The sequence below is a fragment of the Palaemon carinicauda genome, chromosome 25 (assembly GCF_036898095.1).
Source record: "Palaemon carinicauda isolate YSFRI2023 chromosome 25, ASM3689809v2, whole genome shotgun sequence".
Taxonomy (NCBI): domain Eukaryota; kingdom Metazoa; phylum Arthropoda; class Malacostraca; order Decapoda; family Palaemonidae; genus Palaemon; species Palaemon carinicauda.
This window is the reverse complement of record NC_090749.1, coordinates 104,830,431-104,855,667: the sequence shown is the minus strand read 5'-3', so window position 1 is coordinate 104,855,667 and position 25,237 is coordinate 104,830,431. Positions and strand designations below refer to the sequence as shown.

The following is a 25,237-nucleotide window of genomic DNA, read 5'->3' as shown; positions in this document are numbered from 1 at the left end:
TGACTCTAGCTCCTGTATGTCCCCCTGTTTATGGGGAGACCACAGCTGGCTGCAGTAGTCAAGGATTGGCTGTATGAGGGTCTTCCACAGTGTCAGCATGACCTCTAGCTCCCTTGAATGGAAGGTACGCAGAACCCAGCCAACCATGCGCCTGGCCCTAGTGGCGGTGTCCTTGATGTGCTGCTGGAAGGTGGCATCATTGTCCATGAGGACGCCAAGGCACTTGACTGCATTGCTTGGTGGGATTGGCTGCTGTGTTTTTGTAAGTAACTCGGTGGAGTGGATGAGTTCAGTATTGGGCCCCAGTCTCATTATTTCAAATTTATCCTCATTGAATTGCATGTTGTTTGTGTCAGCCCAAACAACGCGATGCAGATTTGCACAGACTCGCGGCGGTGCCCTTTTAGCTCGGAAAAGTTTCCCGATCGCTGATTGGTTAGAATTATCTCGTCCAACCAATCAGCGATCAGGAAACTTTTCCGAGCTAAAAGGGCACCGCTGCGAGTCGGTGCAAATCTGCATCGCTAAAAGAAATTGACTATAGTTCTCTTACGGGACAAGAATATTGGCCGTGAAGATTGTCTGGCCCTTTTTCCTTTCTTCTAGCAGTCACTCCATTATGGTGCTTAGTCGCATGAGCGATGCAGGCAAGCTAGTCAATAGGGCAGCTTCTCTATGCACTAGTTTGTATAAAAGTGTCCCCCTTCCTTCCTTACAAGGGGAAGAATGGATAAAATATAATGCCACTACATTCAGACACTTGATCCTATACGATTTAGAATTTAAAACTATTCACTACTTCCCTAGTGGAGGCCTATCCTACACCTACAGCATCTCTAAGCCAAGGTAGTGATGACTTTCACTCCTTTTGTGGGTACGTTGACTTTCCTCGCGTCGGTTAAACCAGCTTGATTGGTCGTACGGGGACTTCCACACCTTAGGATAAGTCTGCTATAAAGGTCAAAGGTTTTTATCAGTGTAGGAACAACTCTCAAGTTTTTTTTAATCAATGTGTAATATTCCTAACCTTACTAACCCAAGACCTGCAAGTTACACGGCCTACCTCAACCACCTTGCCAGTCCCAGGTCAAAGGACAGAGTGAAGGCAAGCATTACTCGTCGAGTGGGCGGAACTAACTTTGTTAAAAATTTATAATGTTTGCATATGTATGTATTTGTATAAATATATGCTCATGTATAATTACCTATATGAATATTTTATAAATACATACATATATATACCAAGGCACTTCCCCCAATTTTGGGGGCTAGCCAACATCAAACAAATGAAACAAAAAGGGGACGTCTCCTCTCTATGTTCCTCTCAGCCTGACAAGGGATTCAGCCGAGTTCAGCTGGTACTGCTAGGATGGCACAGCCCACACTCCCACATTATCCACCACAGATGAAGCTTCATAATGCTGAATCCCTTACTGCTGCTACTTCCGTCGTCATCCAAGGCACCGGAGGAAGCAGCAGGGCCTACCGGAACTGCGTCACAATCGCTCGCCATTCATTCCTATTTCTAGCACGCTCTCTTGCCTCTCTCCCATCTATCCTCCTATCACCCAGAGCTTCCTTCACTACATCCATCCACCCAAACCTTGGCCTTCCTCTTGCACTTCTCCCATCAACTCTTTCATTCATCACCTTCTTTACCAGACAGCCATTTTCCATTCTCTCAACATGGCCAAACCACCTCAACACTTTCATATCCACTCTAGCTGCTAACTCATTTCTTACACCCGTTCTCACCCTCACTACTTCGTTCCTAACCCTATCTACTCGAGATACACCAGCCATACTCCTTAGACACTTCATCTCAAACACATCCAATTTCTGTCTCTCCGTCACTTTTATTCCCCACAACTCTGATCCATACATCACGGTTGGTACAATCACTTTCTCATACAGAACTCTCTTTACATTCATGCCCAACCCTCTATTTTTTACTACTCTCTTAACTGCCCCCAACACTTTGCAACCTTCATTCACTCTCTGACGTACATCTGCTTCCACTCCACCATTTGCTGCAACAACAGACCCCAAGTACTTAAACTGATCCACCTCCTCAAGTAACTCTCCGTTCAACATGACATTCAACCTCGCACCACCTTCCCTTCTCGTACATCTCATAACCTTACTCTTACCCACATTAACTCTCAACTTCCTTCTCTCACACACCCTTCCAATTTCTGTCACTAATCAACCAAGCTTCTCTTCTGTGTCTGCAACCAGTACAGTATCATCCGCAAACAACAACTGATTTACCTCCCATCCGTAGTCATTCTCGTCTACCAGTTTCAATCCTCGTCCAAGCACTCGAGCATTCACCTCTCACCGCTCCATCAACATACAAGATAAACAACCACGGTGACATCACACATCCCTGTCTCAGTCCCACTTTCACCGGAAACCAATCACTCACTTCATTTCCTATTTATTTATATTTTATAATTATGCATCCCTTTGGTTTATTTATTTATACACACTTGAAAACGGCTCAGTAGGATTTTAGTGCCATCAGTGTATGTCTGGTCTAATAGCTTTCCCTTCATACTGCAAACATGGGGTATTTCCCCTGGTTGCATATGGGCCCTGAATGGCCCCCTGGCCCTGATGCCATCACTGTATCTTTCAATCCTAACCAGGTCTTGTACAGTAATGTGAAAAAAATCAGGCAATATAACTCCTATAGCTAGACTACCTTCGTTTCTGGCGAGACTGGAACCAGTTTGTGGGGATTTCTCGCCTGGGTCCAGTGTTCCTTCAGGTTCCACTGCACCGCTCGAAATTTGAGTCTCCCTTGTGGCACTAACTTTTCCAAGGACACTACAGTAGGTGGCCCAGCAACCTCTGCCAATCCTTGGCCCTCCTGTGTTGGTCCAACAGAAAGGGTTGCAGAACTCGCACTAGGTTCTCCAATCTCTCCAACGAGGGGAAGGCTCTCACTAGTCGGGTGTCCAGGACCATCCCCAAGTAGGTCATCCTGGTGGAGGGGATCAGTTGGGACTTCTCTATGTTGACCGTGATGCCCAACTCCTCGCAGAGACGAAGTAACTTCTCGCCCTGTTCCTTCAATTCTTTCCTTTGAGGCTGAAAGAAGCAACCAATCGTCCAGGTACCGGATCAGACGGATGCCCTGCTCGTGTGCCCAGCCTCAACTTGGTGCTGGTCCCAAGCCCGGGTAAATGGCTGCGGGAAAGGCATCCGGCCATGAAAAATTAGCCAAAACCAGTACGGCCAGTGAAAGTGGTGAAAATAAAATTAATGCTAGGGCGTTCCCCTTAGGCGACGCGTTGGGACCTCGCCTGATCCCTTCGAAAAATCAGTAAGGGCCACCCAGTCATGGGCAAGGTGGGTTAAAGAGGCAAGCTCAGAGGAAAATATGGAGTGTGGGACAGAGGTAGATGGAGAACGCTGGCCAGAAACATCGACCCTATATAAAGGTGGGAGAAGATGCAGACAAAGAAGAAGAGTTTTCTACCATACAGTAACTCTCCATTTAATTAATGCTGAAAAGCAACCTTCCCTTCCTGCTCCCAAGTTGAGTATTATATATATATATATATATATATATATATATATATATATATATATATATATATATATATATATATATATATATATATATGATTTATTTCTTTCCTCGATGAGCCTTGGGGCTTGTAGCATCCTGCTAATATTATAAATAATTGATTAAGCAAAGAGTCTTTTTCAAAAGTGAAACATGAAAATTGCTCATGAAGTTTTAAGTAATCATAGAAGTGCTGAATGTTATTGAATGTCTTCTTCTTATCAGCAAAATAAGGTACTTAACGCTAAACATCTTAAACTTATAAAAACTTTACTTTTATTGATTCTTAAGCCTTTACTTTGCAACTACTTTCCGTTAGTCCTCTTTTGCGGGTAAATTTCCAGTAGTCGAGTCGATTGTGGTAGCTCAGTAGTTTCTTCTAGTGTCTGCAACCTCACCACCATCCTTGTGAGCTAAGGGTTTAGTGAGATCTATAAATCTACCTGCTGAATCATCAGCAGCCATTGTCTGGCCCTCCCTGGTCTTAGCTTGGATGAGGAGGGAGGGGGCCTTGGGTGCTGATTATATGTATATATGATCAGTCTTTAGGGCATTGTCACTGTCCCTTACTTCTGCCATTCATGAGAAACCTTTAAACCTTAGAATATAACTGGTCCTTACCACACTGAAGACATTAACCCTTTTACCCCCAAAGGACGTACTGGTACGTTTCACAAAACTCATTCCTTTACCCCCGTGGACGTACCGGTACGTCCTTGCAAAAAAATGCTATTTACATTTTTTTTTTGCATATTTTTGATAATTTTTTGAGAAAATTCAGGCATTTTCCAAGAGAATGAGACCAACCTGACCTCTCTATGACGAAAATTAAGTCTGTTAGAGCAATTTAAAAAATATATTCTGCAAAATGTGTTTGAAAAAAAAAAACCCCTGGGTGTTAAGGGTTGGAAATTTCCAAATAGCCTGGGGGTAAAAGGGTTAATATATAAATTTACACAGGATTTACTTCTCATTATTAGTCCTAAACAGTTCATGAGTAGCAATTAGAGTGATTTTCATCTCTTAGGTATATATTGAATAAACTGAAAAATTAATTTTATATTTTTCCAGATGGGATTCGCCCATGTTTACGTTATTACCTGGAGACTCGCTGCCCTCGGACCCCATTTACGAAGCGCTGTTCCTGCGTAAGCCTCCGCCGCCGAACCAGTCCACGGAGACGCAGCCTCTTTCGTCCACAAATTTCCTTTACGAATTAGACCGGACTACACAGGTAATCAATGAAATATTGGCTTTTTGAATTGTAACATTTTTCAATATTAAACTTAGCCGGTGATCATATAAGCTGCAACTCTGTTGCTCGACAGAAAAACCTACGGTCAAAATACGCCAGCGATCGCTATGCAGGTGGGGGTGTACATCAACAGCGCCATCTGTCTAGCAGGTACTTAGTACTCCAAGTAAACAAAGAATCAATTTTCTCTCTGTCGGGCTACCGGCAAGACCTACTAATACTAAGACCTACTAATCTCAAAACTTGAACTCGTTTTGGATAGATTTAATTATGGTGACAAAGAGAGTATGGACTCTCTTTCACTTTTAAATGGCCGACCCTTCCCTTAGACGGAAGTGTGTTTAGGTTTTTAGTAATTTTGCTTAACACGTTATAGATCTATATATTTTATATCTCTCCGCCTTTATTAGGCCTCTTCGATTAACTTTCCATTTATTATAAACATATAAAAAATAAATTTTTATGTTTTGTTATATGCGACCTTTCCTGATAGTAGGCGGTCCTAACTTGGAACCGAAGTTAATCAACGTTGAGCCCGTTATATCGTATTTAGCCTTTAAAGAATTTAAAACTTTTTAAATTTAATGTTTTATGAAAGAATTTCTTTGATAGTCTTCGTACTGTTTTCAAAGATGAACTAACGTTTAGTTTTTTAGACTACGCAGTTGTTGACGTTCAGGACGTTCAACATGCGCTCTATCGTTACGATAGAGAGAGAGTGTATCACGGTTTCACTTTGCAGTAAGAGTAAATCGATTCTGACGCTTCGTTCATTCTTTCTTAGCTTAAATGTTTTAAATTCTAAATTAAAGGAACTTTTTATTTGGAAAACCTTTCAGTTTTTTCCTTTAGTCAAATAACATGTTTTTTTTTGACGATATATAATTGGGCTCTTCTCTTAGGTGCGAAATCAAGAGAGAAAGAGAGAGAGAGATAGAGACGGAGGGAGAGAGAGGAGAGAAAACGTTCCGTTCAAGCGGGTAACGTTTTTCTCGTGTTACTCTCCGCCCTAGTCGCTGTACGGGGAAGAAGGTAAAACGTTTCTAGGGTTTTATTCTTGTCCCCAGGCTATGTGCGGTGAGAGATTGTAAACGTAGTTTATTTGAACTAGTGTTTAGTCTCTTTCTCAGCCACTGAATTTTTTATCTTTATATATGTTTTCTGTTTTTTGCTAGTATTAATGAGCTGCATTATACGACTGATTTCGTAATTACTACCTTTTAATGAAGGGTAGAATTGCGTGTTTCATGTAGAAATCAGTAAAAGTTTCGATTTCAGTGAAATCAGTGCAAAACAGAAAATCGAAGTGATAAAGTGATATGCGCAAAGTGTTACAGTGTTGCGTCCGAGGGTTCGTCTGTTCGTGCCTGTCGTTCACCTAGTCCGGGACCTCTTGCAAGCTCCCAAGCCCAGGGGAGAAGTAATGTCGAACGACTTATGGGTTCGTCAGGCCTTGATCAACGAACAGACGTTTCCCTCCGTGGTTTCGGGCGTATCTACCCAAGATCGCCCCACCCACACAAAGACGAGAGAGCCCATTTATTTCTCGTCTGCGGAAGAGGTTTCTCGTAAGAAACCATGGCCCAAGGTCTCGCAGCTTATTAAGCGCAAGTCGGTCCCTTCCGCGCAAGTCCAACGGCCCAGTTGTAGTCACTGGGTCAGTTCGGACTCGCTGCAGTCTTCCAACGACTGCTCACCTCCTAAGAGAGGCAAAGCGGTACCGCATCAGGCAGTCACACCGTCTGTTGCCGCACCTGCTCCTGTAGACCCTAAGTGGTCTTTGCTGCAGACCATGCAGTCTCAGTTAACGTCATTGATGCGGGACTTTCGTGCGGAGAAGGTTGACACTGCACCAATCTCTAGCCTACAACCAACCACGGTTGTGCGTCCTCTGGACGCTGGGGCTACCTTCTCCCGCACTCCAACTGAGAGAGTCCCGCCACCCATGCGTTCCAGTGTACCCTGCCAGCCGCATGTTGACGTTCAGTAACGCACGGAGCCTTCCGTTGACGTTCGCGAGGTACAACAACAGTCTAAGTTGTTTTGTTTTGACGCGGTGCGCCAACCTCCGCATTCTAGAGTTGTTTTGACTGCTCAGTATAGACAGTCAAGCAGTCTCGAGTGAACACTGTATGTCCTCACGCACCTGTTGTGGTTGACAGTTCAGTTGTTGACAGTTCACAGACTGTCAAGCAGTTAAATGACGTTGCCTTCTGGTCTGCTACTAATGCACCAGTGCTGTATGTCCTCACGCACCTGTTGTGGTTGACAGTTCACAGACTGTCAAGCAGTTACATGACGTTGCCTTCTGGTCTGCTACTAATGCACCAGTGAGAGACTCACTGAGATAACCTAGCTTTTATCGGACAAGGTTCCTGTAGATGAGAAAGTGCTGTTCTCCCTCCTACTGATATTCCCTTGAGGACTCTGTCATTTGGAGAGGAGCCTTATGCTGCTTAGCCTCCTATGGACTTTAATTAAATCATGATGATTTTTTAAGGATCTTCGTCCGGATCTTGTAACTGCTGCTCCTCGTTCGCCTAAACGTCAGAACTTACACTAGGCCTAGCTACTTCGAAGCCGTTGTTTTTAAGCTAGTGCTCTCTCGCTCTCCTAGAGAGCGTTACGTTGGCTAGGCGACTGGTTTTTGCACCAGGAGGAGTTTTAGGGATACAGCCTTTGATTTCCCTTCTTTTAAACTGGCTTTTAGAGCGAGAGTCTGATAGGACTCGAGAGAAGTTCTCGGCTTGGGAGTTCATGCCTCTGCCCAGATAGACTTCTCAATTCTGGTAGACTCGCCCTGGCGCCTAGCCAGGAGACGCTCCATGTTGTTTACAGGTCAACTTCTCAACTTTTGTCGAGCCTTTGAAGTTTTGCTGTACTATTATGTCACACATAACAAGGCTTTCAGGGATGGTAAATGGTTCCGCCTCAGTCGCTAACTCTGTCTGTTGCCACACCTGCTCCCGTAGACCCTAAATGGGCTTTGCTGCAAGACATGCAGTCCAAGCTTGCGTCCTTGATAGAGGACTTAAATGCGGAGAAGAACCTTCTGGCCAACAACCTTCCAACCGGTTGGTTGTGCGCCCTGTTGACGCTGAGGTAACCTACTCGCGTCTGCCAGTTGAGGTGGTTCCTCCTTCTGGCCAACAACCTTCCAACCGGTCGGTTGTGCGCCCTGTTAACGCTGAGGTAACCTACTCGCGTCTGCCAGTTGAGGTGGTTCCTCCACCGATGCGACCCAGTGTGGGTTGCCAGTCGCACGTTGACGTTAAGCGACGCTCGGAGGTGGTTGTTGACGTTCAGGACGTTCAACAACCAGCAGAGGTGACTTGTTGTGACGCAATGCGTCAACCTCAGCAACCCGGTAGGGTGTTGACTGCACAACCCAGACAGTCTAGACAGTTTCGGGTTGACGCTGTACTTCCTCGCGCACCCATGGTTGTTGACAGTTCACAGACTGTGCAGCAGTGCCATGATATTGCGTCCGGCTCCGTCACGCATCCACCAGTGCGACCGGATTCAGCGAGTCAGACGTTGCCCACTCCGTTGCCGTTTCCTCATCAGTTTCGGATGAGGAACCCTCTGATGAGGACGTTGCTGAACAAGACGATCAGCCCCCAGCCCTGCTATCCATCCAGAAGATGCTGAAGAAGGAACGCTGCCCAGTCAGGCTGTGGATGAGTCTGGTAGGGACACTGTCATCCGTGGATCAATTTGTGTCACTAGGAAGACTACACCTCCGTCCTCTTCTATACCATCTAGCTTTTCACTGGAAAAAGGACAAGACGCTAGAAGCGGTCTCGATCCCGGTTTCCGGAAAGATAAAGTCTTGTCTGACTTGGTGAAAGGACTATATCAACCTTAGAGAGGGTCTTCCCCTGACTGTTCAGACTCCCAACCACGTTCTCTTCTCGGACGCATCGGACGTAGGCTGGGGTGCGACATTAGACGGTAGGGAATGCTCGGGATTATGGAACTCGAGTCAAAGGACAATGCATTTCAACTGCAAGGAGCTACTGGCAGTACGTCTGACCTGGAAAAGCTTCAGGTCTCTCCTTCAAGGCAAAGTGGTGGAGGTGAACTCGGACAACACCACGGCTTTGGCGTACATCTCCAAGCAAGGAGGGACCTACTCTCTGACATTGTACGAGATCGCAAGGGACCTCCTCACCTGGTCAAAAGGTCTAGACATATCACTAGTAACGAGGTTCATCCAAGGCAACTTGAATGTCATAGCAGATTGTCTCAGTCGGAAGGGACAAATAATTCCAACAGAATGGACCCTCCACAAGGATGTATGCAAGAGACTTTGGGCCACCTGGGGCCAGCCAACCATAGATCTCTTCGCAACCTCGATGACCAAGAGGCTCCCAATATTTTGCTCACCAATCCCGGACCCAGCAGCAGTTCATATAGATGCCTTTCTACTAGATTGGTCACATCTAGATCTATATGCATTCCCTCCGTTCAAGATTGTCAACAAGGTACTGCAGAAGTTCGCCTCTCACGAAGGGACAAGGTTGACGCTAGTTGCTTCCCTCTGGCCCGCGAGAGAATGGCTCACCGAGGTACTTCGATGGCTAGTAGACGTTCCCAGAACACTTCCCCCAAGGGTGGACCTTCTACGTCAGCCACGCGTAAAGAAGGTACACCAAGGCCTCCACGCTCTTCGTCTGACTGCCTTCAGACTATCGAAAGACTCTCGAGAGCTAGAGGCTTTTCGAAGGAGGCAGCCAGAGCGATTGCTAGAGCAAGGAGAACATCCACCCTTAGAGTCTACCAATCGAAGTGGGAAATCTTCCGAAACTGGTGCAAGTCAGTATCCGTTTCCTCGACCAGTACCTCTGTAACTCAAATAGCTGACTTCCTCGTATATCTGAGGAAAGAACGATCTCTTTCAGCTCCCACTATCAAGGGTTACAGAAGCATGTTGGCATCAGTCTTCCGTCACAGAGGCTTAGATCTTTCCAACAATAAAGATCTACAGGACCTCCTTAAGTCTTTTGAGACCACGAAGGAGCGTCGTTTGGTTACACCTGGTTGGAATTTAGACGTGGTACTAAGATTCCTTATGTCAGACAGGTTCGAACCGCTACAATCAGCCTCCCTGAAAGATCTCACCTTAAAGACTCTTTTCCTGGTATGCTTAGCCACAGCTAAAAGAGTCAGTGAGATTCATGCCTTCAGCAAGAACATCGGATTCTCATCCGAAACGGCTACATGTTCTTTACAGCTTGGTTTTCTAGCCAAAAACGAGCTGCCTTCTCGGCCTTGGCCAATATCGTTCGATATTCCAAACTTATCGTATGGTTGGAAATGAACTAGAAAGAGTCTTATGTCCTGTAAGAGCTCTTAAGTTCTATTTAAAACGAACTAAACCTTTACGAGGCCCGTCTGAAGCTTTATGGTGTTCAGTTAAGAAACCATCTTTGCCTATGTCAAAGAATGCTTTATCCTATTTTATCAGACTGTTAATACGAGAAGCTCATTCCCATCTGAATGAGGAAGACCAAGCTTTGCTGAAGGTAAGGACACACGAAGTTAGAGCTGTCGCAACTTCCGTGGCCTTTAAACAAAATAGATCTCTGCAAAGTATAATCGACGCAACCTATTGGAAAAGCAAGTCAGTGTTCGCGTCTTTTTTATCTTAAGAATGTCCAGTCTCTTTACGAGAACTGCTACACTCTGGGACCATTCGTAGCAACGAGTGCAGTAGTGGGTGAGGGCTCAACCACTACAATTCCCTAACTCCATAACCTTTTTAATCTTTCTCTTGAAATGTTTTATTATTGTTTTTGGGTTGTCCGGAAGGCTAAGAAGCCTTTCGCATCCTACTTGATTTGGCGGGTGGTCAAAGTCATTTCTTGAGAAGCGCCTAGATTAGAGGTTTTGATGAGGTCCTGTTGTATGGGTTGCAACCCTTGATACTTCAGCTCCTAGGGGTCGCTCAGCATCCTAAGAGGATCGCGAGGCTCCGTAAGGAAGACGTACTTAAAAAGGCAGAGTAATTGTTTAAGTCGACTTCCTTACCAGGTACTTATTTATTTTATGTTTGTTTTTTTGAATAACTGCTAAAATGAAATAAAAAATCCTTAGCTCATAATAATGTAAACAATTATTGCTGGTCTCTACCCACCCCCCTGGGTGTGATTCAGCTTATATAATCACCGGCTAAGTTAAATATTGAAAAATGTTATTTTTATAATAAAATAAATTTTTGAATATACTTACCCGGTGATTATATATTAAAGGACCCTCCCTTCCTCCCCAATAGAGACCCAGTGGACCGAGGAGAAAATTGAGTTCTGTGTTTACATTGAGTACTGAGTACCTGCACGACAGATGGCGCTGTTGAAGTACACCCCCTACCTGCATAGCGATCGCTGGCGGATTTTTTACGTAGAGTTTTCTGTCGAGCAACAGAGTTGCAGCTTATATAATCACCGGGTAAGTATATTCAAAAATTTATTTTATTATAAAAATAACATTTTTCACATTTTCTAAATTTCTTCTACTTCTTCATCACTTTCTTTTTTTCTGTTTCTTTTCTTTACTTTCACCTTCTACTTCTTCATCACTTCCTCTTTTCTGTTTCTTTTCTTCACTTTCACCTTCTTCTTGGCCTACTAAAACTGCTGGCCTCTTTAATAAGAAACTATCCATGGAAGCTTGTTTCTGCCTACTTTTCAACACATTTCTAAAATGCGTTAAGCAAACGTCATTGCAGTGTTGAAGCGCACGGTTGATATAAACTTTTTCTGGATGTTCCTTTTCAATGTAGTCTGCCATTTTATGGAAACAGGCGAGAATTTCCTTAATGTCTGACGTTTTCAAAGGTGTAACATCCTCCACATCACCACTAGAGAACTGCTCTTGAACAACACTCATTTGCATCGTCTCCAACTCCTTCAGGTCGTCCGTCGTCAACTCCTCGTGGTGCTCCTCGATAAGTTCATCTATATCCTCGGCGCTAACTTCCAGCCCCATGGACGTACCAAGATGTACGATGTCAGCCACCTCAGACTGCTGAATGGGTTCAGGATTGTCAACGATCTCGGCTTCGCCTCCAGGCTTCCCGAACCCCTCGAAGTCTCGTGCAGAGACAACATCAGGCCACAGCTTCCTCCAAGATGAGTTCAGGGTACACCTCGAAACTTCCTGCCAAGCGAGATCGATGAGTCTGAGGCATATCACAATATTGAAATGATCTTTCCAGAATTCACGCAGAGTGAGGTTTGTACTTTCTGTCAATTGGAAACATCTCTGGAAGAGATGCTTCGTGTACAATTTTTTGAAATTAGAAATAACTTGCTGGTCCATGGGCTGGAGGAGAGGGGTGTGTTAGGCGGTAGATACAGGACCTTTATGAAGGAATACTCGGCCAGAAGATATTCGTCGAGGCCAGGAGGGTGAGCTGGAGCATTGTCCAACACCAGCAGACATTTCATAGGGAGGCGCTTTTCTTCCAAATATTTTCGGACAGTCGGACCGAAGCAGACATTCACCCAATCAATAAAAAGTTGCCTCGTTACCCAGGCTTTAGCATTCGCCTTCCACATCACGGGAAGGTTCTCCTTGATGACTTTGTGGGCTTTGAAGGCTCGGGATTTTCAGAATGGTACACCAGCAGGGGCTTTATCTTGCAGTCCCCACTGGCATTTGCGCAAAAAGCAATGGTAAGCCTGTCCTTCATAGGCTTATGTCCGGGTAGCCTCTTCTCCTCCGCCGTGATGAACGTCCGACGAGGCATTTTCTTCCAGAAAAGCCCAGTTTCGTTGCAATTGAAAACTTGCTGCGAACTGTAGCCTTCCTGCAGTCAACTCGTCAAACATTTTAACAAAGGCTTCGGCGGCCTTCGTGTCCGAGCTGGCTGCCTCCCCATGCCGTACCACTGAATGAATACCAGTCCTTCTCTTGAATTTCTCGAACCACCCCCAAGAAACCTTGAACTCTGGGGGTTCCTGCTGGGATGTTCCTTCTCCTGCCACTTCTTCGGCCTGAGAACGCACGAGATCACCGAAAATGGCGGAGGCCCTCTGGCAAATTGTAGTCTCAGTGATGGTGTCTCCTTAGATCTCTTTGTCTTTGATCCACACAAGAAGCAGCCTCTCCATCTCGTCATGCACGTGGGTTCTCTTGTTGGAGAAAATAGTGACGCCCTTAGAAGGTGTCGCTGCTTTGATGGCCGCCTTCAGCTTCAGGATGGTGCCTATCGTAGACGGATTCCGGCCATACTCCTTGGCGATCGCACTTAAACGCATGCTAAACTCGTACTTTTTCACGATTTCGAGTTTCGTCTCCACCGAGAGCATCGTCTTCTTCTTCTTTCCTTCGGCAACATTCTTGGGACCCATGGCTACAGTATTAAGCTCAGTAATACACTACGTACGTTATATACTATGTAGTAAACACTAATACAGTACAGTACACAGTAAAGAATGTTTAATAACGATAACACGTGGCGTACGAATGTACTGTATTTAACACTACGTCAAGCAAGCGAAAGCACACAAAGTCAATGTTAACGATACCGCAGTCGGAACGAAAAGAGAGAGAGAGAGATGAACGCCCATGCGTAAGCAAGGTGGGATAGTTGCCGACCAATAGGAAAGCAGGATCTTATGGCGTCAGCTAGCATCTGAGTAGGGAGATAACCAATGGGTGAGCGGGAGGCTGTGAGTGAGTTTACCCAAGTTCAAAGTCTGGCGGCACGCGCTTTTTAAAATAACTCCCAGCGACGAGTTGGGATCTCGTAAGCTTTTCGTATCCTGAAAATTTTTTCGTATACTGGGGAATAAAAATCTTTGTATCGCTTTTCGTACCTTGAATTTTTCGTAAGCAGAAACTTCCGTATCCAGAGGTATCACTGTATATAGAAACAATTAACGAGAAAGTCAAAAGGCCAGTAAAGAGTTGGGAGAAGAGAGAGAGAGACGTCACGTCTGTTCTCACTGAGCCAAAAGAAAAAAAGTGATCAGATTATATAAGTGTGTGTGTGAGAGATGGACGGGTACCTCGACCCCCCCTTCCCTACCTCTAATCAGCAGTAGATCCACCTTGCTAAAAAGTCTTATGGCTACGTTCAGCTTCGCCAAAATGAAAAAATACAAATTCTAAATTTGTCATATCGTCACCCTCATAAACTAATTGCCTAAGTCATTTTCTCAACTTGTTGGGAACTCAAAAAAAAACCTTTTCATTTCCTAATTCTTTATATCATTGTCTTGAGGTTTAATTCACAAATTCTTAGCAGAAGAATTTGTGAATTAGAATTTGTTAATTGAAGCTCAACACAATGATATAAAGATTTAGGAAATGAGAAGGTTTTTTTTTTTATTTCCCAACAAGTGGAGAAAATGACTTAGGCAGTTAGTTTATGAGGGTGACGATATTTAAACTTCAGCCATTCACTTCAACTCGAAAGAAAATCTTCGATGCAACGTTATTGATGTAGGATTTCTTTTGCAGGAGGTCACAACCGTAATAATGAATTCCCAAAAGATCTTAGTGGAGGGAGACGACATTAAGATCCCCGGCTCTACGGAACCCGTCTGTTTAGGTCGTAAGGTATGTGGAACTATTCCGCCAACATTTTCATTCGTTTTAGAATCTTAACTATGTCTTTTGGATCATTGTTATCTTTTTCAAATATTCGAATGCTGTGGTATGTACGCATGTTTTTCAATATTAAACTTACCCGATAATCATGTAGCTGTCAACTCCGTTGCCCGACAGAATTCTATGGAGGGATACGCCAGCTATCACAATACTAGAAGGGGGTGTATTTACCAGCGCCACCTGTGGCCAGGTACTCAAGTACTTCTTGTTGACACCTCCTCAATTATTCCTCTGTCGTGCTTCCGGCAAGACGTTCTGGGATACGCTTATGTTCTTGGAGTATTTTCACGACTTTGGTGAAGTATTTCTCTTTGATTTCGGCTGTTGCTTTACTGGAAAACTTCTATATTAGCTTAGTTAGCTTTTGGAATTAATTTGATTAATTTTGGTGACGAGAGAGTATGAACTCTCGTTCACCTTTCAATGGCCGACCCTTCCCTTAGACGGAAGTGTTGGTGTCTAAGAGAGTATAGACTCTCTTTCTTAATTCAGCAAAGTTATAGATTTATTTTATATCTCTCCGCCTCTTATAGGCCTCTTCGATTAACTTCCTTTTATTATAAACTCATTAAAATTAATTTTTATATTTGTTTATATTCGACCTTCCTAATAGTAGGCGGTCTTTTACCGAAGTTAATAAACTTTGAGCCCGTCATTTCGGTTTTACCTGTTAACATATTATGCTATTTCCGCCACAGAGTTTGAAAGATTTTCTTTGACAGTCTCGTACTGTTTTCAAAGCTGAACTAACGTTTTGTTTTGTCTCTGCAGTTGTTGACGTTCAGAACGTTCAACTTGCACTCTATCGTTACGATAGAGAAAGAATGTTCACGGTTTCACGTTGCAGTAAGAGTAACCGTGTCTAGCGTTTTGTTCATTCTTTCTTAACTTAATGGTTTTGATCCTAATAAAGGAACTTTTCAGTTTTTTCCTTTAACAATAATATGTTTTTTACGATATATATGATTGGGCTCTTCTCTCAGGTTCTAAGTCAAGAGAGAGAGAGAGAGAGAGAGATAGAGACGGAGGGAGAAAGAGGATAAACGTTTCATTCAAGCCTGCCAGGCGTACGAGTAACGTCATTATCGATTTTTGCTCTTCTCCCTAGTCTCTTTAGGGGAAGAAACTAAACGTTTCTAGAGTGATCTAGTGTTTAGTCTCTTTCCTACCACTGATTTATCTTTCATTAGATTTTTCTGTTACATTGTAATTCTGTTTTCGCAATTACTAACTTTGAGAAAGGATAGAATTGCGTATTTCAGGTACAAACCACTTAAGTTTCGAGTTCAGTGAAATAAGTGCAAACAGAAATCAAAGTGATAAGTGATTAGTGCGTGAGGGTACTTTTGTGCGCGCCAGTCGTCCTCCCAGTCCGGGACCTCTTGCAAGCTCCCAAGCCCAGGGGAGAAGCAATGTCGAAGGGCATAAGGGTTCAGCAGGCCTTGATCGGCGCACAGAAGTATTCTCGGTGGTTGTGGGCGTGTCTTACCGAGACCGTCACTCCCACCCGCAGACGATTGAGCCCTTATTTTGCTCGTCTGCAGAAGAGATTAGGGGAGAAAATAAAGGCAGAGTAACGCTGGTCTCAGGTCTCAAGACTTCTTAAACGTTAAGTCCAGACCTATGCCAGACGTACGAAGTTAAAGTTCACAACCCGAATGCAGTCGTTGGGTTAGCTCTGACTCTCCTAAGTCATCAGTTGATTACACTCCGACTTAGAGGAGTAAGGTTCTGCCACAACAGATCTCTGCTGTTAAGGCTTTACCTCAGCAGAACTTAGTGTCTGCCGACCCCAAGTTAACTCTACTGCAGTCCATACAGTCACAACTTTCGGTCTTGATGCATGAGTGTCGGGCTGAGAGTGTTGCACCGCCTGCACTCCCTCCACCTGTTCTCGCTGCACCTGTGCTCGCCCAGCCTGCACCTGCTCCGCCTGGTCGCAGCACCATCTGCCAGGCGTACGATGTTGTGAACTCTACTACAGTCCATGCAAGCACAGTTTTCGGACTTGATGAGTGAGTGTCGGGCTGAGAGTGTTGCTCCACCGCCTCCGCCTACACTCCCTCCTCCTACACTCGCTCCGCCTGATCACAGTACCATCTGCCAGGCGTATGATGTTGTGGACTCTACTACAGTCCATGCAAGCACAGCTTTCGGACTTGATGCGTGAGTGTCGTGCTGAGAGTGTTGCACCTCCTGCACCTGTGGTGCACCAACCTCCTGCACCCGTTCAGCCTGTGCTGCACCCGCCTGCACCGGTGGTGCACCAACCTCCTGCACCCGTTCAGCCTGTGCTGCACCCGCCTGCACCGGTGGTGCACCAACCTCCTGCACCCGTTCAGCCTATGCTGCACCCGCCTGCACCGGTGGTGCACCAACCTCCTGCACCCGTTCAGCCTGTGCTGCACCCGCCTGCACCCGCTGCACCCAGTCGCAGCTCCATCTGCCAGGCGTACGATGTTGAACCACTTTCGGAGTTTGCTGTTCACAGTGTTGTTCAGCCTCAGCCTTCTTTAAGGCAACCCTTGCTTTGGGATCAGGAGAGTTACACTCTTCCTCCTCCTCCCCTTGCTGCTCCTCCAGTGGTGCAACTCTCGGTTGGGGTACAACAACCTCTCCCCTCCGTGAGTCTGTCTGCTCAACCAGCGCTGCACCGAGTTCAACCCTCATCTAGGCAAGCTCATCTACACCATGCACTTGCGCCTCAGGAGCCTCAGCTTGCTAGAACTTTACCTTGTTCTGCGCAGCCTCAACCTTCTCATGCTCCACTCATCTCTCAGGAACAGGAACGGACTACTCCGCCTCCGTCCTCCGCTCAGCTGGTACAATCCTTGGGTGCAACTCTTGCTAGGAGTCAACCTCCTTCACCCTTGCACCTGCCTTCTGCTCCGTCTGTTGTTCAGCCTATGCAGTATGAACCTCAGGTTTTCCCTCAAGTTGAGGAAACCTCTGTTGTTGTTCCAGCTCGTTCTGACTCTGCTGTTCAGCATACCATGGTTTAAACCCCATGCAAGCATGCATTAAGCACTCTAGCACTGGTCATGGAATTTCTGAGAAATGTTAAACGCCATGCACACGCTCTGCTTTCCTTTCAGCAGGCTCTGCTTACAGCAGGCTCTACTTCCTACATGCTCAGCATTCAGCATGCTCTGCATTCAGCATGCTCTGCATACAACATGCTCTGCATACAGCATGCTCTGCATTCAGCATGCTCTGCATACAGCATACTCTGCATACATCATGCTCTGCATACCTTACCGCATGCTTCTCAACACATCTTGGGTTGTTGCCAACTCACTAGACTGTCAAGCAGTTTCATAACGTTGCCTTCTAGTCTGCTGCTTTGCACCAGTGAACCCTCACTCAGAGAACTTAGCTTTTCTAGGATAAGGTCCCTGTAGATGAGAAAGTTCTTTTCTCCCTCCTTCTGATATTCCCTTGAGGACTCTGTCATTTGGAGGGAGCCTTTAGCTGCATAACCTCTTATGGACTTTTATTTAAGCATAACATGCTTACAGGGAAGGTAATGGTTACACTTCAGCCGCTAATCCCGTCTGTTACCACACCTGCTCCCATAGACCTTGAGCTGTGTTGCATGACATGCAGTCCAAGCTTAGTCCTTGTTAGAGGATTTTTTGTTTACGGAGTCAATGTGTCACGGGGAAGACGTTCAACAACCAACAGAAGGGACTTGTTGTGACGCAGTGGGCAACCTCAGCAACCCGTTAAGGAGTTGTCTGTACGACCCAGACAGTCTAGACAGAATCGGGTTGTCACTGTACTTCCTCGCTTGCCCATGATTGACAGTTTACAGACTGTGCAGCAGTATCATGATCTTGTGTCCGGCTCCGTCAGACGACTGGCTTTTAAGAGCTCCCTCAAGTCGTCGCTGTCTGGAGATTTTCAAATGGACTATGGATCTGACCAAGGAACTGGGCCTCCTGGTCAATTTTGAGGAGTCTCAGCTCGTTCCATCCCAGACCATTGTCTCCTTGGGTATGGATCTTCAGAGTCGAGCTTTTCGGACTTGTCCGTCGGCCCCAAGGATCTTCCAAGCCCTAGAATGCATCCAGAGCATGCTGAGAAGGAACCGATGCTTAGTCAGGCAGTGGATGAGTCTAACAGGGACACTTTCATCGCTGGCCCTGTTCATCGAGTTAGGGAGACTCCACCTCCGCCCCCTTCAGTATCATCTAGCTGCTCACTGGATAAAGGACATGACGCTAGAGACGGGCTCAGTTCCTGTTTCCGAAGAGATGAGGTCTACTCTAACGTGGTGGAAGAACAGCATTCTTCTCAAGGAAGGTCTACCATTGGCTGTTCAGTCCTCCGACCACCGTCTCTTCTCGGACGCATCGGACACGGGCTGGGGTGCGACACTGGACGGACAGGAATGCTCGGGAACATGGAATCAGGAGCAAAGGACACTTCACATCTATTGCAAGGAGTTGTTGGCAGTTCATTTGGCCTTGATAAACTTCAAGTCCCTCCAGCTTAACAAGGTGGTGGAGGTGAACTCCGACTACACCACAGCCTTGGCTTACATCTCCAAGCAGGGAGGGACTCATTCGAGGAAGTTGTTCGAGATCGCAAGGGACCTCCTCATCTGGTCAAAAGATCGAAAGCTCACGCTGGTAACGAGGCTCATTCAGGGCGATATGAATGTCATGGCAGATCGCCTCAGCCGGAAGGGTCAGGTCTTCCCCACAGAGTGGACCCTTCACAAGAATGTTTGCAGCAGACTTTGGGCCCTGTGGGATCAGCCAACCATAGATCTATTCGCTACCTCGATGACCAAGAGGCTCCTCTTGTATTGTTCTCCGATTCCAGACCCAGCAGCAGTTCGCGTGGATGCCTTTCTGCTGGATTGGTCCCATCTCAACCTGTATGCATTCCCGCCGTTCAAGATTGTCAACAGGGTACTTCAGAAGTTCGCCTCTCACAAAGGGACACGGCGGACGTTGGTTGCTCCCCTCTGGCCCGCGAGAGAATGTTTCACTGAGGTACTGCAATGGCTGGTCGACGTTCCCAGGACTCTTCCTCCTAGAGTGGACCTTCTGCGTCAACCTCACGTAAAGAAGGTACTCCCAACCTCCACGCTCTTCGTCTGACTGCCTTCAGACTATCGAAAGACTCTCAAGAGCTAGAGGCTTTTCGAAGGAGGCAGCCAGAGCGATTGCCAGAGCAAGGACGACATCCACTCTCAGAGTCTATCAGTCTTTATGGGAAGTCTTCCGAAGCTGGTGCAAGGCCAATGCAGGTTTCCTCAACCAGTACCAATGTAACCCAGATTGCTGACTTCCTGTTACATCTAAGGAACGTAAGCTCCCTATCAGCTCCTGCGATCAAGGGTTACAGAAGTTTGTTGGCAGCGGTTTTCCGCCACAGAGGCTTGGATCTTTCCTCCAACAAAGATCTACAGGACCTCCTTAGGTCTTTTGAGACCTCAAAGGAACGTCGGTTGTCCACTCCAGGCTGGAATCTAGACGTGGTCCTAAGGTTCCTAATGTCATCAGGATTTGAACCGCTCCAATCAGCCTCTTTTAAGGACCTCACATTAAAAAACTCTTTTCCTCGTGTGCTTAGCAACAGGTAAAAGAGTAATTGAGATCCACGCCTTCAGCAGGAACATAGGTTTCACATCTGAAACGGCTACATGTTCCTTACAGCTCGGTTTTTTGGCTAAAAACGAGCTTCCTTCCCGTCCTTGGCCTAAGTCGTTCGAGATCCCAAGCCTTTCCAACATGGTGGGGAACGAACTGGAGAGAGTACTTTGCCCAGTTAGAGCTCTTAAGTACTATCTAAAGGTCAAAACCATTACGAGGACAATCAGAAGCCTTATGGTGTGCTATCAAGAAGCCTTCTCTACCAATGTCTAAGAACTCAGTTTCTTACTACATCAGGCTTCTGATTAGAGAAGCAAATTCTCATCTGAAGGAAGAAGACCTTGCTTTGCTGAAGGTAAGGACACATGAAGTGAGAGCTGTGGCTACTTCAGTGGCCTTCAAACAGAACCGTTCTCTGCAGAGTGTTATGGATGCAACCTATTGGAGAAACAAGTCAGTGTTCGCATCATTCTATCTCAAAGATGTCCAGTCTCTTTACGAGTACTGCTACACCCTGGGTCTATTCGTAGCAACGAATGCAGTAGTAGGCGAGGGCTCAGCCACTACATTCCCATAATCCCATAACTTTTTAACCTTTCTCTTGAATACTTTTTATGGGTTGTACGGTCGGCTAAGAAGCCTTCCACATCCTTGTTGATTTGGCGGGTGGTCAATTCTTTCTTGAGAAGCGCCAAGGTTAAAGGTTGTGATGAGGTCCTTTAGTATGGGTTGCAGCCCTGTATACTTTAGCACCTTTGAGTTGATTCAGCCTCCCAAGAGGAACGCTGCGCTCAGTAAGGAAGACGATCTTATTAAAGGCAGAGTAACGGTTCAAGTCGACTTCCTTACCAGGTACTTATTATTTCATTGTTATTGTGGATAACTGATTATATGAAATATGGGATACTTAGCTATCCTTTAATCTTGTACACTGGTTTTCACCCACCCCCCTGGGTGTGAATCAGCTACATGATTATCGGGTAAGTTTAATATTGAAAAATGTTATTTTTATTAATAAAATAAATTTTTGAATATACTTACCCGATAATCATGATTTAATCGACCCTCCCTTCCTCCCCATAGAGAACCAGTGGACCGAGGAATAATTGAGGAGGTGTCAACAAGAAGTACTTGAGTACCTGGCCACAGGTGGCGCTGGTAAATACACCCCCTTCTAGTATTGTGATAGCTGGCGTATCCCTCCATAGAATTCTGTCGGGCAACGGAGTTGACAGCTACATGATTATCGGGTAAGTATATTCAAAAATTTATTTTATTAATAAAAATAACATTTTTCCCCTTGTGTGCAGAACTTTATTATAAGAGTACATACAAAGTTTTCCCGGTGAAGTTTTGGCACATTTAACGCACATACTGACTTTCCACTACATCTCTCTCTTTCTTTTCTATGGTAGTCTCTCTCTCTCTCTACGATATCAACTAATTTCAACTGTCTTTCTTATCTTTTAACGAACAAAATTTATAAAATAGTTAATCACATACATTTATTTATTAACCCTTTTACCCTTGGGCTATTTGGAAATTTCTAACCCTTAACCCCCAAGGGTTTTTTTTTTCAAGCACATTTTGCAGTATATATTTTTCAAATTGCTCTAACAGCCTTAATTTTTGTCATAGAGAGGTCAGGTTGGTCTCGTTCTCTTGGAAAATGCCTGAAGTTTCTCAAAAAATTATTAAAAATATAAAAAAGAAAATGTAAATAGCATTTTTTTGCAAGGACGTACCGGTACGTCCATGGGGGTAAAGGGATGAGTTTTGTGAAACGTACCAGTACGTCCTTTTGGGGGTAAAAGGGATAAGACTCTATACACTCAAAGAAATACTATACTCAAATAGTTAGGTGTCCAATACCTATATCCTTGCAGTGATTCTTATATACACGAGTTTACTTTCAAGTACTCCTTAATAGATTACATTGCAGGAATGTCATAATTTGAGTATTTTTTTTTTTTAATATGTCGTAACTTTTAAATCGTTGAAATTGTGTATAGAATTGTCGTGCGTATGTCTTTTCACATTAATGGACAGGGCCACAGCTTAAAAAATTATACAACAGAGTCAGGTGTTATTATGAATAAAGAAAAGAGAAATTTATCAAACCCTAAGAAAAGTGAATAAAAATACAAATGATTTAATACGCAGCAATGGTTTAAAGGTCGAGTTAATTAGTAGTGACTATCTGTATATGAATATTTATAATGGTTAAGCAAGTGTGGAAACCTGTACACAGACAATCGATTGTCGAAAGTCGGTAGATGCCAAGAAGAGAGAGCGATTACAAGGAAATGAACATGAGGTAGCGGTAGCTGTCATTATACATACATACATATACCAAGGCACTTCCCCCAATTTTGGGGGTAGCCGACATCAACAAATGAAAATGAAACAAAACAAAAAAGGGGACCTCTGCTCTCTACGTTCCTCCAGCCTAACAAGGGACTCAACCGAGTTCAGCTGGTACTGTTAGGGTGCCACAGCCCACCCTCCCCCGTTACTCACCACAGATGAAGCTGCATAACGCTGAAACCCCCTACTGCTGCTACCTCCGCGGTCATCTAAGGCATCGGAGGAAGCAGCGGGGGCATAAAAACAATTAGAATAGCGCCAACGTTATCCCTGCGTGTTGAAAGAGGCGACTAAAAGGGACGGGACAAGGGGGCTGGGAACCCCCTCTCCTGTATTTACATCCTGTGAGACATCGACTGTCATTATAGAGTTTGTAAATAACCTGATATATTAATAGTAATAAAAACTGTGGACGATTTAAGGCACTAAAAATTATGACTCTACTTCTTGATAAAACTGAAATAGACAAGAGCATTGACATCATTCTTTGCAAAGTTCAGGACGAAGAAAATGATAGAACAAGAAAGGTAGACTTAAAATTTCCTCTTACACTGCCTTGGGTTAGAGTTCTCTTGCTTGAGGGTACACTCGGGCACACTTTTCTATCTAGTTTCTCTTCCTCTTGTTCTGTTAAAGTTTTTTATAGTCTAAATAGGAAATATTTATTTTAATACTGTATTGTTACTCTTCCTAAAATATTTTATTTTTCCTTATTTCCTTTCCTCACTGGGCTATTTTCCCTGTTGGGTCCCCTGGGCTTATAGCATCTTGCTTTTCCAACTAGGGTTGTAGCTTAGCATTTAATAATAATAATAATAATAATAATAAAAAGTGCTTGTGAACTTTGTCTCTCCTTACTTGAATATAATTTTTCCAAGATTTTTCCAAGATTCAGCTGTTGTTCCTGTCCTATTAATGATTTAGGAAAATATTAAAACATACTTGATGAATCCATATAGATATTGATGTTATTTTGAAAACATTAAGTGTTAGCTTGAGTTTTGAAGTTTTGGAAGAATCCATTTTACAGGACCACCGTCTTTTTGTTAAGTCATCCGTGCATCTTTATACTCCTAATTTCACAATCATATTTAATCCTCTTAGGGTCATCCATTCTCGTAGTTATATAGATCATTCATTCACTTGTTTAATGCCATTTTCAGTTTTTTTCTATCTCTGTTCGTTTGTTTGTTACGATACAAAACGTCAACTTTAACTAGTTTGACGCGTGGCGTCGTAACTCCCAGGCGAGTTTGTCACCAAAAGGTAAAGTACAGAAGCTCCTCAACTTGCAAACAATCAGATATAAAAGCACGAATCCAACTTAAAATAACAAAGAGAAAGAAATACTGTCATAAAAAAATACTATACCATTTAATACAGTAAGAAAAATGACATTTGTAATAACTTGATTATTTGTTGACATTTCTAGCTAGAAATCATAGACATGGGGGGATTCAGGTGAGGCCTGCAATATGCCAAAATTCATCAGAAAAAGGAACCAATTAAGTTCATAAGTTGAGGAACTTCTGTAATGCAGTACACATCATAATTCGAAATGAATGTAAAAGAGCCACAAGTTTCACTAAGACTCGGAAGTCGTGAATGTCGATTTACCATTGAAAAGAAAAGATATGTCTTTAAATTGGTGTTGGATATATACTCTTTAAGTAAATACACTGGCTGTTTCATCAATGACTAATATTGAATAGGATCAAATGTTTACATGATACTTCTTTTTGATTTGCGTACGGTTGGACGCTGGAGTTTCTGGTAGACCTCGTTCAGAAGTGCATGCACCTTGTCAGGCCCTCACTTCACAGCTATAAATCAAACAGTGTAGGGATAGGTGGCAGAGATTGTGGGTGAGGCTAAACAAAAGAACTCGCCTCACAGTAACGATGTGGCTGGGCGTACCAGGAATTCCCGTGCCAACTATACATATAATGGTCCACATAACATGACGGATAAATGTACGAGATTTTGTTAACTTTTTTTTTTTTTTTTCTCCCTCAGGTGACGCTAGGCGAATTGACGAGAGCCAGGCGGCAGTTCATCTCGTACACAAAGCTGCACCCGGTGGAAGATACGGGGAAGCTGACGTCCCTTTTCGTTCAGTACCTGAACAAAACTCTGGGATGACGCCAACTTACGTCTTACGCTGTTAATCGTGTTTTTAAAATTGTTTTTATTTAAAATTGTTTTTATACACTGCCTGTTTGTTTCCTTCATCACAGATTATGGTTGCATCGAAGTATTCTTAGTATAAGTGGAAAGCACTCTTTGCTTCGCTCTTTAACTGGAAGGAAAGACCCAGATTGTCTGGTAGGAGGAAGATGTATTTGGAAAATTCTCAGAAATGTATTAGAGTGTATGGTATTGGCGGCTGTTTTCTGTTAGATTTATACAAATTTCTGCTATTTACTTTGTCCTACACACATTTTCTATCAGTTTAATTGTGTTCCTACAAGTATATAAACCGTCTTTCAATACTGTCGGTAGTTACTTACATGAAACGCTTACCGAGTACCCACCTTGACTCAGCAGCGAGTTGTACAGCCGTATTCTTGGTGCAACGAAACTTGGCTTTTCTATTTTCTTTTCAGTTTGCTTTTCCGGGCTGTACAATCCAAATATTTATGAGCAGGACCTCAATGGACCCCTTCAATAAACCCTTCTTGCACAGGCCAACAGAATAAGGTTGGGATATCGTCCTGTTTGGCAGGTTGGACAGACACTAGATATACCACACTACACCTCATGTAAACTGTGTAACCTTGCTAATGCCAATAACCTTGAACACTACTGCCT

The 25,237-nt window shown here is 44.3% G+C and overlaps 1 protein-coding gene across 1 annotated transcript in view; it reads left to right on the top strand.

Moving 5' to 3' along the window:
* The window catches only part of LOC137618793 (protein KTI12 homolog), a 46,501-nt gene extending 21,861 nt beyond the window's left edge, over positions 1-24,640 (top strand). Inside the window, exons 4-6 of the mRNA XM_068348989.1 lie at positions 4,649-4,811; positions 14,304-14,402; positions 24,443-24,640. Coding sequence (XP_068205090.1) covers positions 4,649-4,811; positions 14,304-14,402; positions 24,443-24,568 — 388 coding nt within the window. The 3' untranslated portion in view covers positions 24,569-24,640. The remainder of the gene's footprint in view (positions 1-4,648; positions 4,812-14,303; positions 14,403-24,442) is intronic.
* The last annotated feature ends 597 nt before the right edge of the window (positions 24,641-25,237 follow it).